This window comes from Sciurus carolinensis, unplaced genomic scaffold (genome assembly GCF_902686445.1).
Source record: "Sciurus carolinensis unplaced genomic scaffold, mSciCar1.2, whole genome shotgun sequence".
Lineage (NCBI taxonomy): Eukaryota > Metazoa > Chordata > Mammalia > Rodentia > Sciuridae > Sciurus > Sciurus carolinensis.
The window spans coordinates 467299-483492 of record NW_025920219.1 but is presented as its reverse complement, the minus strand read 5'-3'; the positions used below and the strand labels follow the sequence as shown (position 1 = coordinate 483492).

At 37.2% G+C, this 16194-nt stretch overlaps 1 protein-coding gene across 2 annotated transcripts in view; it reads right to left on the bottom strand.

Annotated features, from left to right (window-relative positions):
* Positions 1–297: 297 nt before the first annotated feature.
* The window catches only part of LOC124975173 (cadherin-8-like), a 111693-nt gene continuing 95796 nt past the window's right edge, over positions 298–16194 (bottom strand). For both annotated transcript variants that reach the window (XM_047538029.1, XM_047538030.1), the window contains exons 4-5: positions 5518–5637; positions 298–340 (exon numbers count right to left, since the gene is read on the bottom strand). In XM_047538029.1, the coding sequence (XP_047393985.1) occupies positions 333–340; positions 5518–5637 (128 nt within the window). In that variant the 3' untranslated portion in view covers positions 298–332. The remainder of the gene's footprint in view (positions 341–5517; positions 5638–16194) is intronic.

Genomic DNA, 16194 nt, shown 5'->3' with positions numbered 1-16194 from the left:
CATGCTTCAAACACCTTCGGCAAGAAATGGATCAAGTCTGACTGTTCTCTAATCAGTAAAACTGAGATGACATTACCACCTCCTTTCAAATAGTGTGTGGAATAAGTTAATAAAAATTCGATAATGCATGCAAACACGATTAGCACAGTGCCAAGAACATAATAAGTGTTCAATAAGTGAGGTGGCTGCTTATGTTCTTGTTCCCATTCTGTTGTTATAATTTGACAGAGAATTTCATCTAAAAATGGGGACGACATTTTACCTTGTTCTTTCTGAAACAGGATTCTATCATTTGCAAATGGAGACAGAAATTCTTCCCTCTGCAAGTTGGTTTAGTGCTCTGTCAAACGGGGAGGATGTACAAACACAATATTTTTTTTTATTGTTGATGTCATTATTATTAACAGTAGAAATAGTAGTGCTATTACAAGGACCTCTGAAATAGGAAGATACATTAATATCCATACCTTTCTCATTTACTGGACCCTGAATCTTCCTTCCCACGTGACCTAGAAGGTAATCTGGGCCAGTGATTATCATGGTCTCACAGCTCATTTTTGCAACACAAGAACAGTATTGTGCTGCCTTGGATACTTAAGGCACAATATTAGATTTGAAAATGGCATAAGTGTTTGTCCTATATGAATTTCAAACAAAAAGTGGTAATACTTGAAGTTAAAATATATTCTTTTTATCAGAGAAACAGAAAGAGAATACACAATAGAATTTCCCAGAGGGATCTTTTAACACCTTTTCTATGAATTATGAGCAAGTTTTTCTCTGTCTAATAATTTGCTCTTACTTCAACTCTCTATCTTTCCGTTGCTTCTATTCTCTTCCTCCCTCTCCCTCATCCTTTCTTTTCTCTCAGCAACATATTCACATACTTTTAGGTGCCAGACAACCTCCTAGGAATAGGAATACAAAATCAACAAATAAGACAAGCTTCATTCTTTCCCAGACTATATATTCTGAGTATGGCAACTGACTTTAAAATACAAAGAGTCTATAGACAAGACAATTACTGATTTAGTTAAGCTCAAACAAGAAAATTAAATAGAACAAACATCAAATCTCTCTGTGGTCCGAAGCTGATACCTGAAATAAGCAAAGGAGCTCTCCCTAAGGCAGAGAGATTGTTATGACAACAGAACATAATTCCATAAAGTGGGAATGCAGTAAGCAAGGGGGCAGCAGAATTTATTTCTTCCCAAGTTGAGAGTGCTGCTCAGAGCTTTCTTGTCAGGAATAAGCAAGATACATAAAGGATTTTGTTTCTTTTTTCCTTATTGAAAATATTCTAGCATCAAGAATCCGATGACAGTGGTCTATGGACAACTGTCTTCTCTGTGAAGATGATGAAGGTGGCAGCATTGGATAGCCTGGGAGGGAGGATTCACTACTATGGCCTTGACCACTCTAGCTACAGGTCTAATGTTTCCTGGATTGGCCAGCATCTTGGGGTAAATGGAATGGAGGATAAGCCCACCTAAGTGGCAATGTCCACCAGTACAGAGCCAGTATTTTATGTCCCAGGAACACTGTGGGTGTTACTTTATGGAGTCTCGGGCAGACCAATCAAGTACGGAGTCAATGTTTTAGGCTCTCTTTCAGAAGCACGTTAGTCTTATATAAGGAGTCTGCTCATCCGTGAAATTTTCTCTATGGTACTAGAATTTTAAGTGTCTGGTCAAAATTAGTGAACCATCCTAATAATTTTGAGGCAGGGCATACATGTGTTAAAAATACATGTACCTACTAAAACCTACTAAAACTCCCACCACCAGTTTATTCACCAAGCACAATCCTGCATATTATTGGTTTTTAACATTATATTCACTTATTCGGTATGGTAAGAAGTTGCTATCTCTTTTCTTTCAGTGTGGATGCTGTGACAGCCAGAGGCTCACTGCGTGAATTTCAAGAACTTGCCAAGGAATGCGATCAGCTGAGGAATTCAAGCAAGCCCCTCTCTTGTCAGTCAGTGACTGGGCATGGTGGGTGTGAGACAGCCTGGCCCCTTTTCTGCAACTTGGGACTCCTAAGGTCATTTTTGCTCCAAGAATCCCCATGGGTTTGGCCAAGATGTTGTCAGACCCACATTACTTTATCCTGCTTCTTCTTCCTCTGTCCTTGCTTGTATAGCAGATCTGCATCTGATATGGGGGACTTCTCTGCACAGGCTTTTTCCTACCTCCTTTATCTTTCATAGACATAAATCCCCAATAAGAATAAGTCACTTGTACTGCTAACTCTGTCTCAGCATCTATTTCACAAATTACTTAAGTGATACACATCTTTTGGTCACCAGAAAGTGTATTAAATTCCATATGTTCACAAAATTAAAAGTCCAAATGTTCCGTGCTCTCTGTCCATTTTTTTCTATATTTTTCTAATAGAAAAATTTTAAACAGTGTTCTCCATCTGTTTCTGCATGGCTCTGATTCTCTCTCTCTCTCTCTCTCTCTCTCACACACACACACACACACACACACACACATTCATATCAGTTTCAGAAAAGACAAAGAAAGAAGGGGTCTCAAAGAATCAAATTTATAATCTAAGGGAACAATGAAATACTTTCCACTTTCATTTGAACACATGCCAAGTATAATTATTCAGGTATTTACACCAAACTCTTTAGATTTCAATCATATATATGTCAGTTTCGGCTATAGAACACAGGCTTACTCTTTGCCGATTACCAACTTTTTATGACTGCTTTAGTTAAAACTGCAACCTTACTCACCCAACATTTATTAAGCAACTACTATGTGAATTATTCAAGCATAATTTCTCTCCATAACATTATACATGATAGTGCTGGGATAAATCATCTTCTAAAATATAAATCAGATACTTTTATATGTTTCATATTGTAAATTATAAAGTTAAAATTGAGTGTTTAGATACTATTTATGCTGAGTAAAGATGTAATATTAGATGTGACTGACAACATTTAATTAAAAAAATGGAGATATATATTTGTGCATGTGTGTGTATATATATATACACATACACATATAGATATACTTATATATCAATAAAGCCTAAAATTGCCCAAATCTTCTAACTAGCAGGGAGGGGACTTTAATTATCTACATATCACCATGATTTATTCTTAAGATATGAATTATTTAAATGGAATCACCATGCTTCCTTTATTTATGTTGAAAGAAAAATCTGTCTTCCAAAATGGATCGTGAGATATTTGCAAACTCAGACCAGCCTCTATGTTTTTTTTTTCTCCCTATGTTTAATTCAGTGCCTGACACATAGTGAATGCTCAAAAGAAATCTGCTGGATTAACATCTATATTATAGTCAGAAAGATGAACAAAAAGACTCAGTGAACAAACAGCCAAGGAGGGAAGAAGAACACTATTCAACTGCACTTAGGCAATTAGCACACTGCTGTCTTAAGAAGCCCCTGTACCATAATTATTGACTATGAAAGGTGAAGTCAAGTTCAAAGAAATCAGACAGTAGCTTTGAAATTAGGGACCTGGAGGCAATTCCTAAGTCTGCTCCCAACTCTGCCACTCTAACTTTGACCAAGTAATAGGACATCTCCAGACTTCCTATTCTCTTAAAACCTGGAGCTGATTGCTTGCTCTGCCACTTCTCCAGGGTGATCCAGGGGCCCAATGAGATAGAATTTATGACATGTTTCCTTCCTGACTGAGGAAGAATATATAATCATACCTGCAATTAATGCACTTTATAAGAGTGCCTTCCTGTTTCCAAATCTAAGTTCAATTTTAAGCCATGACCTACTTATGAATAAATGTACTTTTTCTTACTTTGAAATGCATGAGGATTTTACTCCTTGAATTTAAAAAAAAGCACAGAGAAACTTTAAATTTTTAATTTAATTAATAATTGACTTAATGGCAAGTCATGGAGATTTATCTCAATAATGCTAAAATTAAATAAATAATATATGTGCAGGTGTGTGTGCACATACCATATATTGAATTTTTCTATTTGGAAAATGTGATGGGCTGACAGATCTGGCTCTGTGGGAGTGTTATAGACCAGACTCTAAGGGGAATGACTAAACAGACTCCATTTTGCTCTGAGACTCCATGTTATGTAGGAAATAAGCTTGTCCCGTGGGAAAACCCTGCCTCTGTACCCATCAACAATTGCTTAGCTTCTCCCATGGGAACAACCTGCCTCTGTACCCATCATCGGTTACTTAGCGTGACATGTTTAGCAATACAAAATGACAATTCTCATGTAATGAAAAGTTGCTGTCTTTTGATTCCTATTGCTCCTAAACAATGTACCATGTGAACAGTGATTGTGTGGATGTTAGTAAACATTCTTTAGTTTGTACCTAGGTCAGGGTAATTTTGACCCACTTCCCCCTCTCTTGATGATCTCATGATGTTAGTTTGTAATTTTGAATCATAGCAACGGACACTTATGATTGATGTGATTTTTGGTATAAGAACCCCTACAACCCTATGGTCGAGGATGTTCTCCCAATAGCCATTTTTGGGGGCATTGTGTGAGACAGTCAGCTGGCTAGCTTAATAAAGACTCTCAAATTTGGATTTCTCAGTGGTGATCGGTCTGTTCTTAAGTTGCACCTCATAACAGAAATTTGTAGACAAAACCACCAGACACAGAAGAAAAATACAAAAAGGTACTGGTTCTAATACTTCTTATTAAAAATCATTTTTAAGAATAATGTTGTTATTAATAATTTTAAAACATGCTACAACAAAATCCCACAGGATTTAAGAGCTATTCTCTTAATATATTGTTAAATTTAAAAAAATTGGAAAAATACCTCTTCAGGTACAAAATCTATTGTTTCTATGAAGTTATTTACCAAAACAGATGTTTACATGTTTTTATTTTTATTTTTATTTTTATTTGTTTGTTTTTAGAATAACTTACTTCATCATTTATAAAAGTTGTACCAACTCAGAGTACTGGCTGTAATTAATATTGAATAGAAAATACACTCATAAGAACTCTAAAGGGCAAATATCAGTATTCTATTTTACAAATGAGGACTCTAATGGCAAAGGTAATAACATCTAACATACATTGAATGATTTCCCTGTGCCATATGCTGCATGTCTATATTTATTGCTTTATCTGATCTTCATTCTAACACTAGGAGGTAGGTTCCATGCCCATTTTATAGATGTGTGACTTGAAACTTAAGAAGTAACTTAACAAGTACCATACAGCCTATGAAGGACTGAAACTATATTTACACCACTCTGATGCATAAGTACCTTTTACCTCTTATTCCAGCAAGAAAAATCATGTCAGAACGTCTTTGAAATAGGTGGTGTTCTGCAAAGACTCTGCCATTTGTTTTCGTCAGTATCAAAATGGTTGTAAGATGTACTGCAGACCTCACAGTGCACTTTCAAATAGTAGGAGTACAGGTGATGACATACTTAACCAGAATATTTCATAATCCAAATCCCAAGAAAAGTGTTTCCCTGAAGCACAAACATGGTAAATAGAATTAAAAATGTAGGCCACAAACCTGTTTCAGGCTCAATGGAAAAATAAGGCTGCCCTTCCAAGATACTATAAACCAGCTTTGCACTGTTACCATAAACTGGGTCATCAGCATCTGTAGCTGTTACATTAGTGACAGACGTACCTAATAAAAAAGAGAAGAAAAAAAAGTGATAATTAGCACATTATTCTTTGCCAAGAACTAAATTTCACCAAGCATATCATACAGAAATCCATGTGTGGGAATAAAGAAGGAAAGAAATCTCTTTCAAAAAGAGGAAATAAACTGCTGTGTTCTAACTTCAACAACACTCAAGTCTTTTAAAGGCAATGGTACTGGCTAGGCTGGAGTACTATACAAAGAGGGCCCTTTCAGCGTCTGTATTATTTCAGATTCCTTTGTAGTTTTCATTTTAAAAATACCTATTAGATTCATGTTGGCTTGGAGAATATGCAAAGGAATCATATCAAAGGAATTTGAAACATAAGGTTAATAATATAATATAGCATGTAGCATTTAAGTTTTGCAAAAACACAACTGAAAGTACCTGGAAAAAAATTGGCTGCTGAAAAAGTTATACAGAAATATCAAAGGAATATTTTATTCCATCATATTTAATTCCTCAGAATATAAAATTAGATCGGTACTACCAATTAATCAGCATGCTTAGATAATTAGGCCTATGGATAATAGAATTAAAATCTTTTTTTTCCACATTAATCTTCTTCTTTTTATTCATTTATTCATTCAACAATGGAACACATGTCTTGCCTGAACTGGAGTATATATTTTAAGACAAAACATCTACACTCAAGAAGCTTACAGTTTGGTGGTGGGAAGGAAAAGAAGGAAACAGACAAATTTGGGTAGAAATTGAGGTGACTATAATAGCACCAAGGAGGGAAAACTCACTTGGTGCAGCATAGACAGGGTGGTCAAGGATAGGTTGCTGAGACAGGATGCATCTAAGTTAAATTATTGAAGGCAAGTTAATTTTAACGAGGAGTATGGTAGGGAAGGAGTCCCCCAAAATGTGTCAAGCACAGTAAAGGCAAAGTAGTGACCATGGGACATTTTGGGAATTTCTGAACATTGGGATAACTTGGAGAAGTCTGGAGTGATAACAAGAATCATGGTTTATGTGCACAGGGCCAATGCCTTTCTCCCCTGTGTCAGAATCATGATTTTGAATACACATTTACTATCTGTACACAAGTTTGAGTGAATAAGGTATCCGAGGATTTAAAGAATGGTAGGTGTCATAGAGCACTTTCTTGGAAAACAGATGCTGAGATCGATTTCTTGCAGAATTTCTATTGGACAGTGCTCTGCATCCATCTGTGTGGGGACCGGGCAGGAGTACCAGAGCTGTGAGACAATGACCATGCAGGCCTCTGTGCACTCTATCTCAGCTCTAGAACTGGGCTGCCCATTGAGAGATGGGACCTGTCCTTCAAACTGCAGCACTGAGGACCCGTGGAGTATGAGCTCTCCCCTGAGCATGCAGCACTGGCCTGGGGCCAGGCAGTCATTTTGGAAGAGGGCAACTGTGAGGTGGTTGCAGGATCTGATGGATAGCCTAGGGTTGTGAACTTTCCACATTCCCAGCACCTGGGGAAGTGTTTCAATCCTAACGGAGATACAGTGTGTATATGAGTAGCACACCTCAGTGATATCTGAAAAAGGTAAGGTCTTGCAATATCTTGCCAATCAAAATCCTTTTGAAATGTTTGAATTGCAGTCACTATTCAAGTAAATGTAATGATATTTTGGAGCATTCAATAACCCTATAAAATTGAAATTTTTACTTGGAATGATGATTTTGAGATTCTACAAAATATACAGTTAACAAAAAATTGCACTGAATGCCTCTTGTGTAGCACACTCCACCATACACTGGGAATAATATATATCCACACCACATATGTGTGCATACACGCATGAACACGTGTCTAAATCAAAACTCATCAATCTTGCTAGCAAAAATGAACAAATAAAAGCACAATTATTTGTAGTGATTTGAAATTACATAGATGTAGAAGAATTGGAGGCAAAACCTTCTAGGTGAAAGAAAGATAACAAGAAAAAAGGTGATGAGAGGAAAAATCAGTTATCAAAGCTAAGGGTGGAGATTTGAGCTAAAGCAACATTTGAGTGTCGGAATGGAGAGCACTGGTTTCACTGTTGTGAAGCAGCAGAGAGGATATTTCAAGTAAAGATCAGTCCTATGTTTGGGGGCCACTCCTGCTGTTAGAGCTCCCAGATTTAATTGGAGATAAACAGAGAAGAATAGGAGAACTGCTAGACTGCACCTGTAATACCAGCAATTTGAAAAGCTGAGGCAGGGGGATGGCAAGTTTGAGAGGTCAGCCTCAGTAACTTAGCAGGATCCTATCTCAAAATAAAAAATGAAAAGGAATGTGGACATAACTCAGTCATGAAGTACCTCAAGTTCAATTAGCATTACGATAAATAAATAAATAATTAATTAATTAAATACAAGAAGTAAGAAGGTCTGGTGGTGTACTCAGTGGCAAAGCACCCCTAGGTTCAATCGCCCCCTCAGATTTTTTTTTAAACTAGGAGAACTAATTACAGGTTTACAGCAGAAGTCTACTTTAATCAGTGACAAAACATTAACACTGGGAAATGATGATAAAAACAGATACCTGTGCTAATTTCCATGGTTTGATCCTTGTACTAATATGCTCCACTGAAGGTAGAGTAAGGAGGGCCTGGGTTTGAATGTGTTGCATACAAAATTCAGGAGGTGCTGATGTGATAGTATTGAGAGAGAGGGCCTTTAAGAGGCGATTAGGCCACCAGAGTCCTTGACTTGTTAATGGGATTCAGTGTCCTCATACACTACTGGATGGTGGGGAACTCATCTCTCTGGCCAGTCCACTCTCTGCCATGAGAGAACATAATGTGTCTTCACTCCAGAGGATGAAGCAAGAAGGTCCTCACCAAATGCCAGCACCTCGATGTTGGACTACCCATTGTCTCCAAATATGAGAAAATAAATATTTGTCCTTCATAAGTTTATCCAGTACCTGCCATGCCATTACAGCACCAAGACATGGACTAAGAAGGGATATACAGTAACTATTTTTACAACTTTTCTATGGGTCTAAAATAGTTCAAAAATGTTAAAGAAAAAGAACAAATAGCAGTGTAGAGTTAATGGTTTTTACATAAAAAATGGTTCAAACTTGTTCTGAAACACTTATCTTAATCTTTTTTACCTGATTCTCAGTATAAAATCTACAATATATATTTTGTGTTATTTTTAGTTTTTTTATTTATTTATTTTTACTGCAAACAAATGGGATACATGTTGTTTCTCTGTTTGTACATGGCGTAAAGGCATACCATTTGTGTAATCATAAATTTACATAGGGTAATGTTGTTTGATTCATTCTGTTATTTTTTCCCTTCCCCCCACCCCTCCCACTCCTCTTTTCCCTCTATACAGTCCTTCCTTCCTCCATTCTTGTCCCCCTCCCTAACCCTAACTCTAACCCTAACATTAACCCCTCCCACCCCCCATTATGTGTCATCATCCACCTATTAGCGATATCATTTGTACTTTAGTTTTTTGAGATTGGCTTATCTCACTTAGCATGATATTCTCCAATTTCATTCATTTGCCTGCAAATGCCATAATTTTATCATTCTTTATGGCTGAGTAATATTCCATTGTGTATATATACCACAGTTTCTTTATCCATTCATCAATTGAAGGACATCTAGGTTGGTTCCACAATCTGGCTATTGTGAACTGAGCAGCTATGAACATTGATGTGGCTGTATCTCTGTAATATGCTGATTTTAAGTCCTTTGGGTATAGGCCAAGGAGTGGGATAGCTGGGTCAAATGGTGGTTCCATTCCAAGTTTTCTAAGGAGTCTCCACACTGCTTTCCAGAGTGGCTGCACTAATTTGCAGCCCCACCAGCAATGTATGAGTGTACCTTTCTCCCCACAGTCTCGCCAACACCTGTTGTTGCTTGTGTTCTTGATAATCGCCATTCTAATTGGGGTGAGATGAAATCTTAGGGTAGTTTTGATTTGCATTTCTCTTATTACTAGAGATGTTGAACATTTTTCCATATGTTTGTTGATTGCTTGTAGATCTTCTTCTGTGAAGTGTCTATTCATTTCCTTAGCCCATTTGTCGATTGGATTATTTGCATTCTTGGTGTAGAGTTTTTTGTGTTATTTTTAGAGGTAAACAAAATAATATATGTTAGTTCCTAGTACAAAAATTGTCACATGCTAAGCCTATGAGCAACAACTTTGCCTCTGGATCAGACTCTAGCTTCGGACAATAGATTCCTGGGGTCCTTTTCCACAATAAGATGGAGACACTGGGAGAGTGTTTTCAAAAATCTTCTCAGGTAATTACACGGTAAAGCCACCATTCGACACACATGTTGTAGGCATTCAACTTTAAAAAAATGTTTTCACCTCTTCTCCCTAGAGACATTAATTTCTATCATGATTACTTTGGGAAGATTCTTATTCAGACTTGTTTGTAAAGTGAAGCATTGTTAAATCATTCACACTGCAGAAAGAAACATGAAGGCCTTTTCTTGTTAAATGGAAGATGAGAATACTTTCTGGGGAGTTTACTATCGCAATGCTGATGATAATCATTTAATCATTTCCATTTTTGTGCTTATTGTAACGTGATCGTATCTTATGGTAAGAGGCATCCCATCACATTACTGGCTCAGGAGTAAAGGGCCAAGTTTCTATCATTTAAATGCTCTGTGATTCAGCTTTTTCATAGGCAAAGATGATCATTTTTGTTATGCAAACCTCAAACATTTTTGTGAGGATCAAATGAGGTTATAGGAAGCTTATGGGAGTGACTGAGAGAATAAATTTGGAGTCAAACTGTCTTGAATATGTGTTTCATATTCCATCTCCAAATTTTACTAATTGTTTGTACTTGACTAAATAACAAAACTTTTCCAATCTTTGGTTCCATAATCTGTGAAAAGGAAGGTGGTAGTTGTCATGACAGAAATTTGTTGAGATGATTAAATGCAATTATTAATGCAAAGAATACTGAAGTTATTGATATGATGCTATTAAGAACTTACTGTCATTCTTGTGATAAGTACATTATATGTTTATACAGATGAAACTGAATAATAAACTCGACTTTTAAGTTTGAAGTGATGGTAGATGTTTTAATTTATAATTGTCATTTTTGCATAATAGCTTTAAAAGTAATAAATTTCCATATATTTGAGGGAAAACCACACTAAAAGGAGGCTTGCAAATATAACAATAAGAATGTTAGATGGGAGGAATAAGTTTTGGTGTTCTGTAGCACAATATTTTTCATGTGAAAAACTTAAGGTTAATTCCCCTGAGTTGATCCTTTCCGAAGAGGTACACAAATCAAAAGTCACAATCTTACAATCTACCTCATAAATATGTACAAGTATATGTCAATGAAAAGTGCTTTTTAAGAAAGCGATTTAATTAGTAAAACTGCCCAAAAGTAAGCTCAGCAAGACACATAGTCTTACATTCTTCTCTCCAATGTATTTCACAGGATTTTCTTCTTTGGGATAAAATGAATCCAGGCTGAAAAATTAAAAGTATTTAACATAGTAAGCATCAGGCACACCATTAGTACCAAGTTGCTTGATGTTATTTGGATGGATGGCATTCACAGGAATGTCACCTCTCCCACCCAAGCAAATCTCACACAAGTGCCAAGATGAGCTACAGGGCTGGGCCCCAGCACAGGCTCTGACGGTTTGGATATGAAGTATCACCCAAAGGCTCATGCATGAGACACTGTAAGAATTTTCAGCAGTGAAATGAATCCAAGTATGAGAGGCGTGACCTAATTGGTGTATTCATTCGCTGATATGGATTAACTGTGTGGTAATTTTAGGCAGGTAGATTGTGGCTGGAGGATATAGGTCACTGATAGTGTGCCTTTGGAGTATATATTTTGACCCTGGTAAGCAGAGTTCTCTCTCTACTTCCTGTTGCCATGTTTTGAGCACCTTCCTCCACCACACCTTTCTGCCATGATGTTCTGCCTGACCTTGGGCACAGAGCAATGGAGTCAGCTGATCATGAACTCTGAGACCGTGTGTCAAAATAAACTTTTCCTCCTCTACATTGTTTTCGTCATGTCTTTGGTCACAGAGATGGAAAAGCTGACTAAAACAAGGGCTAAGGCAAGCTTTTATCCACCCACTCATCTGGGATACACTGCCTGACGTCTGGCTTCCTAGAAATCCACACCCTTCAACTTCAGGCATCTGGAAATGAAAAGGCAGCACTCCTTTCTGTCAAAGATGATATTTCTCCTAAGAGTGATTCAAGACTGTTGATGCACCTGTACACTGGAATAGATGTGTGTGGAGGTTTTGTGGAAGCATTTGTCAAGTGATTACCCGTAAAGGGGGAAATGGATGCTTTGAGGTTAATCTTGCAGCAGAAAACATTTCTAGTCAAGCTGCAGCGTAGGCTTCTCCATGGAAATGCATGCAGAATGCAGACCGCGGAGGTAAATTGAAAAGTGTAAACCTTGCAGGATAATGTTTCTTCAGAGCAGCAACTGTTGGTGTGTGATAAATAAGACCCTGAGTAATACCCAGGAAATATAACAACCAGGATTCTTTGTTTGTGTTTTCATTTGGAACTGTTTTTGTCCCTTTGTCGAGGATACAAGAGACTCATTTAGCTAGTGACTATAAATTTGACACTGTGCCATTTCTCCAAGAAAGCCCCTATTATAATCCAACTTGATGCTGATCCTAATTATAATAATATAGCTGTTGTATTTCCAGCTGTTGTCAACAAAAATGATCCCTGTCACCACAATTCAGTCTGCTAGTATCAAGTCAAATATGAATACGTCAATTCCAAGGTGAATTCTCCTTTAAACAAACCCATTTTTCTGCATTTCATTTCTTGTTTAAGTGGAATCTGTCAATATGCTGCTTGGATTTTAATTAACAACAGAGGATCTACAATATCTTTTGCCTCTTGCCACACCTGAAAGTTTCCTCCCATTAATGGCAAGACTCATATTTTCCTCCAATCCTGACAGCAAACACTACAAGCAAAATTAACCATCAAAGATGTTCCTCTTCAGATTAGAGATTCCAGTTTGCTGACAAACTAAGATGAAAGGCCTTCGGGAAAATAAGATGTTGGGGTTTGGGTAGTGCAGCTCTGTTAGCTAGGCTATACTTTTTTTATGAGCCAGTCAGCACACCGATTGTGCACATTATTCAGAAAGAAAAATGCTGGAGCTGACACCCAAGCAGGAAAACAAAGGTTTGGTGCAGCGTGAAAATGTGCACACTGGAAAAGCTAAAACTATTATGATGAAAAGAACACCAACCCCATTTGCAAGGAGTCGTTTGCAATCCATTTTTTAGAGACTAAGCATTCTAAGAGCAGGTGGGAAAATAAAGCTCGACTTTTACAATAGCTGAAATTCAGAAAAGCCTGCAATCCCAGTCCCCAACTCTTATCTTCAAACTTTTGATTTGAACTTCTAGCTCCCCTGTTCCAAGTTCAGTATGTACAATGCATGGGCAGAATGTCTGTCATTGTCACCTGAAAATGATTTACCTGAACATTTAATCAACCCAAGCATCATGGCTCTAACAGGACATAGGAATGATGCAACTCCATTATTTTCATTGTTTAATAAAACTAAACGTTCACCCCAGCTTTTCTCATCCCCCTTATTAATTCTTCCAAGTTCAGTGCAACACAATAGGTACTGGGACACTGGTATTGCCATGACAACCTGTTTTTGGTTGCTGTTGTATAGTCGAACAATAATTTCATAGGACCTGTATAACTTGTTGACATTTAAATTAACACTTACTAGAAGCTGAAGCTGGATGTTTACAATGTGTTGTACCAAATTCATTACTTTTTAGTTTTATAAACAATGCTTTCGGATACTTTCTTACATGACTGGCATGTATTTCTGTAGGTTTTGTGTTGGTTTATTTCTTATTTCTTCAGTTACAACAGAACACAATCCTTCTGTGATTAAGGAAAAAGCTTAGAAATGCATGCAGGCAGCCCTTGCATTTTCATTTCCATCTCTCTAGCTGAAACTGTGGCCTCCACATTCATTTCTTCAGATGGGGCATCAAACAAATTTTCCCAGTGGGAAACATGGCCTAAATCCTACCAGTATTTTTCAGTTTTGCTTCTTAATTATAGAAGACACATGCCAAATATCCAAACCTCCAAGGGACGCCTTAGGGGGTCTTTACATAATGATGAGGATTATACATGGATCAGTAAAAATTAGGACCTTTTAAAATTTAACCCTATGCTTGGAGATTCCTTCCCCAGCCATGTGCTGGGGAAAATAAATAGTGAGCCACTCCAACTGACCGTTGAACTGCAAGCTGGAAGACAGGAGTTCTGCTTCCTTCCAGCAACTTCTAGTCTGAATTTACTCTTGCTTAAGGAGGAAAATCATGCAAAATGATAGTAGAATAGCCCCTTCTGTTTCGTAGGTGATCAATCTTTCCACTAAAAAAAGTCAACGGAATAAGAAGCAGAGGCAGTGTGTACTCATTATTTCACTTCAGAACATTTTAAGACATATACCACACAATGAGGACCTCAATGATCAGTTCCCCTTTTATCTTTTTTTTGCAAAGACCTAACCATTGCTCACTGGGTGTTCTCTTCCCATGCCAACTCTCTGCTGGTAGTGAAACATTGCTGCCAAATTCCACATGCTCCAAATTGAATTTATTATGGAAACAGGGACAGATTCTTAACGGCAGTCACGTGGAGGGACAACACAGAAATGCATCCTGTCATTTTTCTGGCTTCATGATTTGGAACATAAACTGGGGAAATAACACTAGAGATCTAAACAGTTGTGTAACTTAATGAAACACCCATACGCACTTAACATTGTGTTTTCAGAATGAGCCTGAAACTTTCAGAAACAATTAAAATACTTCAGAAAATGCAGTTGAGCACACAGATATATTCTATTCACCCATGCATCATTCCAGTGAACATCTGTAATGTGCATTGGGTGAGAGAAATGGAAAATACTATATGAAAATGTGTGATTGTAAAATATCACCCATGTTTACTATGCACAGGAGGAAAGTATCTTCTACAGCCCTCAGGAACAATGCTAGGACGGTGGCCTGCAAACTGATAATGAGGATGATTGGAGACCTGGTTGTGAAAACTAATAAGCTTCCTGTTTTACAGTTCTGTGTGCATAAATAAACCCTTTCAGAATTGAGAGGACTCTTTTCTAACACTCCAGGAAAAAAAAAAAAAAAAAAGGTATTTTCTTTGCATAGACTGCCTACTCCCAGCAATCCTAGTGTATCTGTTACCCATGGAATGAAATCCTATAAATACTTGAGAACTAAACTGGCATCATCTCTGCTTTAGACTGGCAGCTATATCAATCCTGACCTTGCAAAATTATTCTACCAGTGATATTGCAGTGACTCCTGTAATGTGTAAGGCCTGCAGTAGGTGGCAATTTCACTCATTCGGTTTTATTATATGAACTCATTCCTTTACTCACACTCCCAGGATGTCTACATGTATAGCAGGGACAGTGTGCCACATATTGAGTTAGATGTGAAATGTACAAGAATGTGCAGGAGAGTTAGAGTTTCCGTTAGCAATCTATTCACCTGGCATCTCTTTATTATAGAAATCTGCAAACTTTTGTGGTAATTATTTTCAAGAAGGTAGAAAAATATAGTTTAAAAGAAACACACAGACACACACACATTCTACAATTATAATGTTGGAAGTTTCTGTTGATGTCATCTTATTAAAAGACCGAGGTCATATTCTACATTCATGACTTGATACTCTTACAAAGCAAGAATTTTCCTCTTAAATCAGTGACTCAGTTTCCTAAAGTTAAATATAAGAATAGTACTATTTGCCTTATGTTCTTGAGGCTCCGTAAAGATAATATACCATCAGTCTTTCCTTGGTGAGGGACATTGATTGAGCCATGCTCCTCGGCTCTCTGGAATAGGCTACTTAATTTACGTTTGATAAAGTATAGATTTAAGGCCAAGATGCATGAGCATAAGACTATTTCCACTATAATGACTGATTACTTTTAGAATAGCTTTCTTTTCCAGTTAAAATCGAGGACATTTAGAAATTATGATAGCCTGTGTGATTGCTACCCCTTTCTAAAGGGAAAGACAGAACCCTATGACATTTCTGAAAGCTAGCAAAGGGAAGAGCCATTGAGTCAATGGAGCTATTGGGAAAAGAACAACCCAAATGAAACAGGTTTGATTTGACAGTCATTACAAGATCTACAGTAATGTAGATCTAAAATCTTTCAAAGAGATTTCTTAAAAGCATGTGTTTACTAACATATACAACATATATGACCTTATAGTTGTTGCCATCCATGATGTAGCTAAAATGGAGGTAAATTGGGTCTCTCTCTCCTACATGAAAACTTCACTATTTTGGGATTTTTTTTATGAAGATCCTGTTACACATCATGCCTTCTTTTTGAAACCAGGGAAACTAGCTAAAAGATTCTTGTTTTCTTGAAAGGCAGACTTGTGGGAAGGGAGAAAATTAAACAGCTACCGAATGACATGATAAAATGCTGTAGGTGAAACGGAAATACTGAAGAACCCAGGAGAGGCAGATATACAGCTAAAACA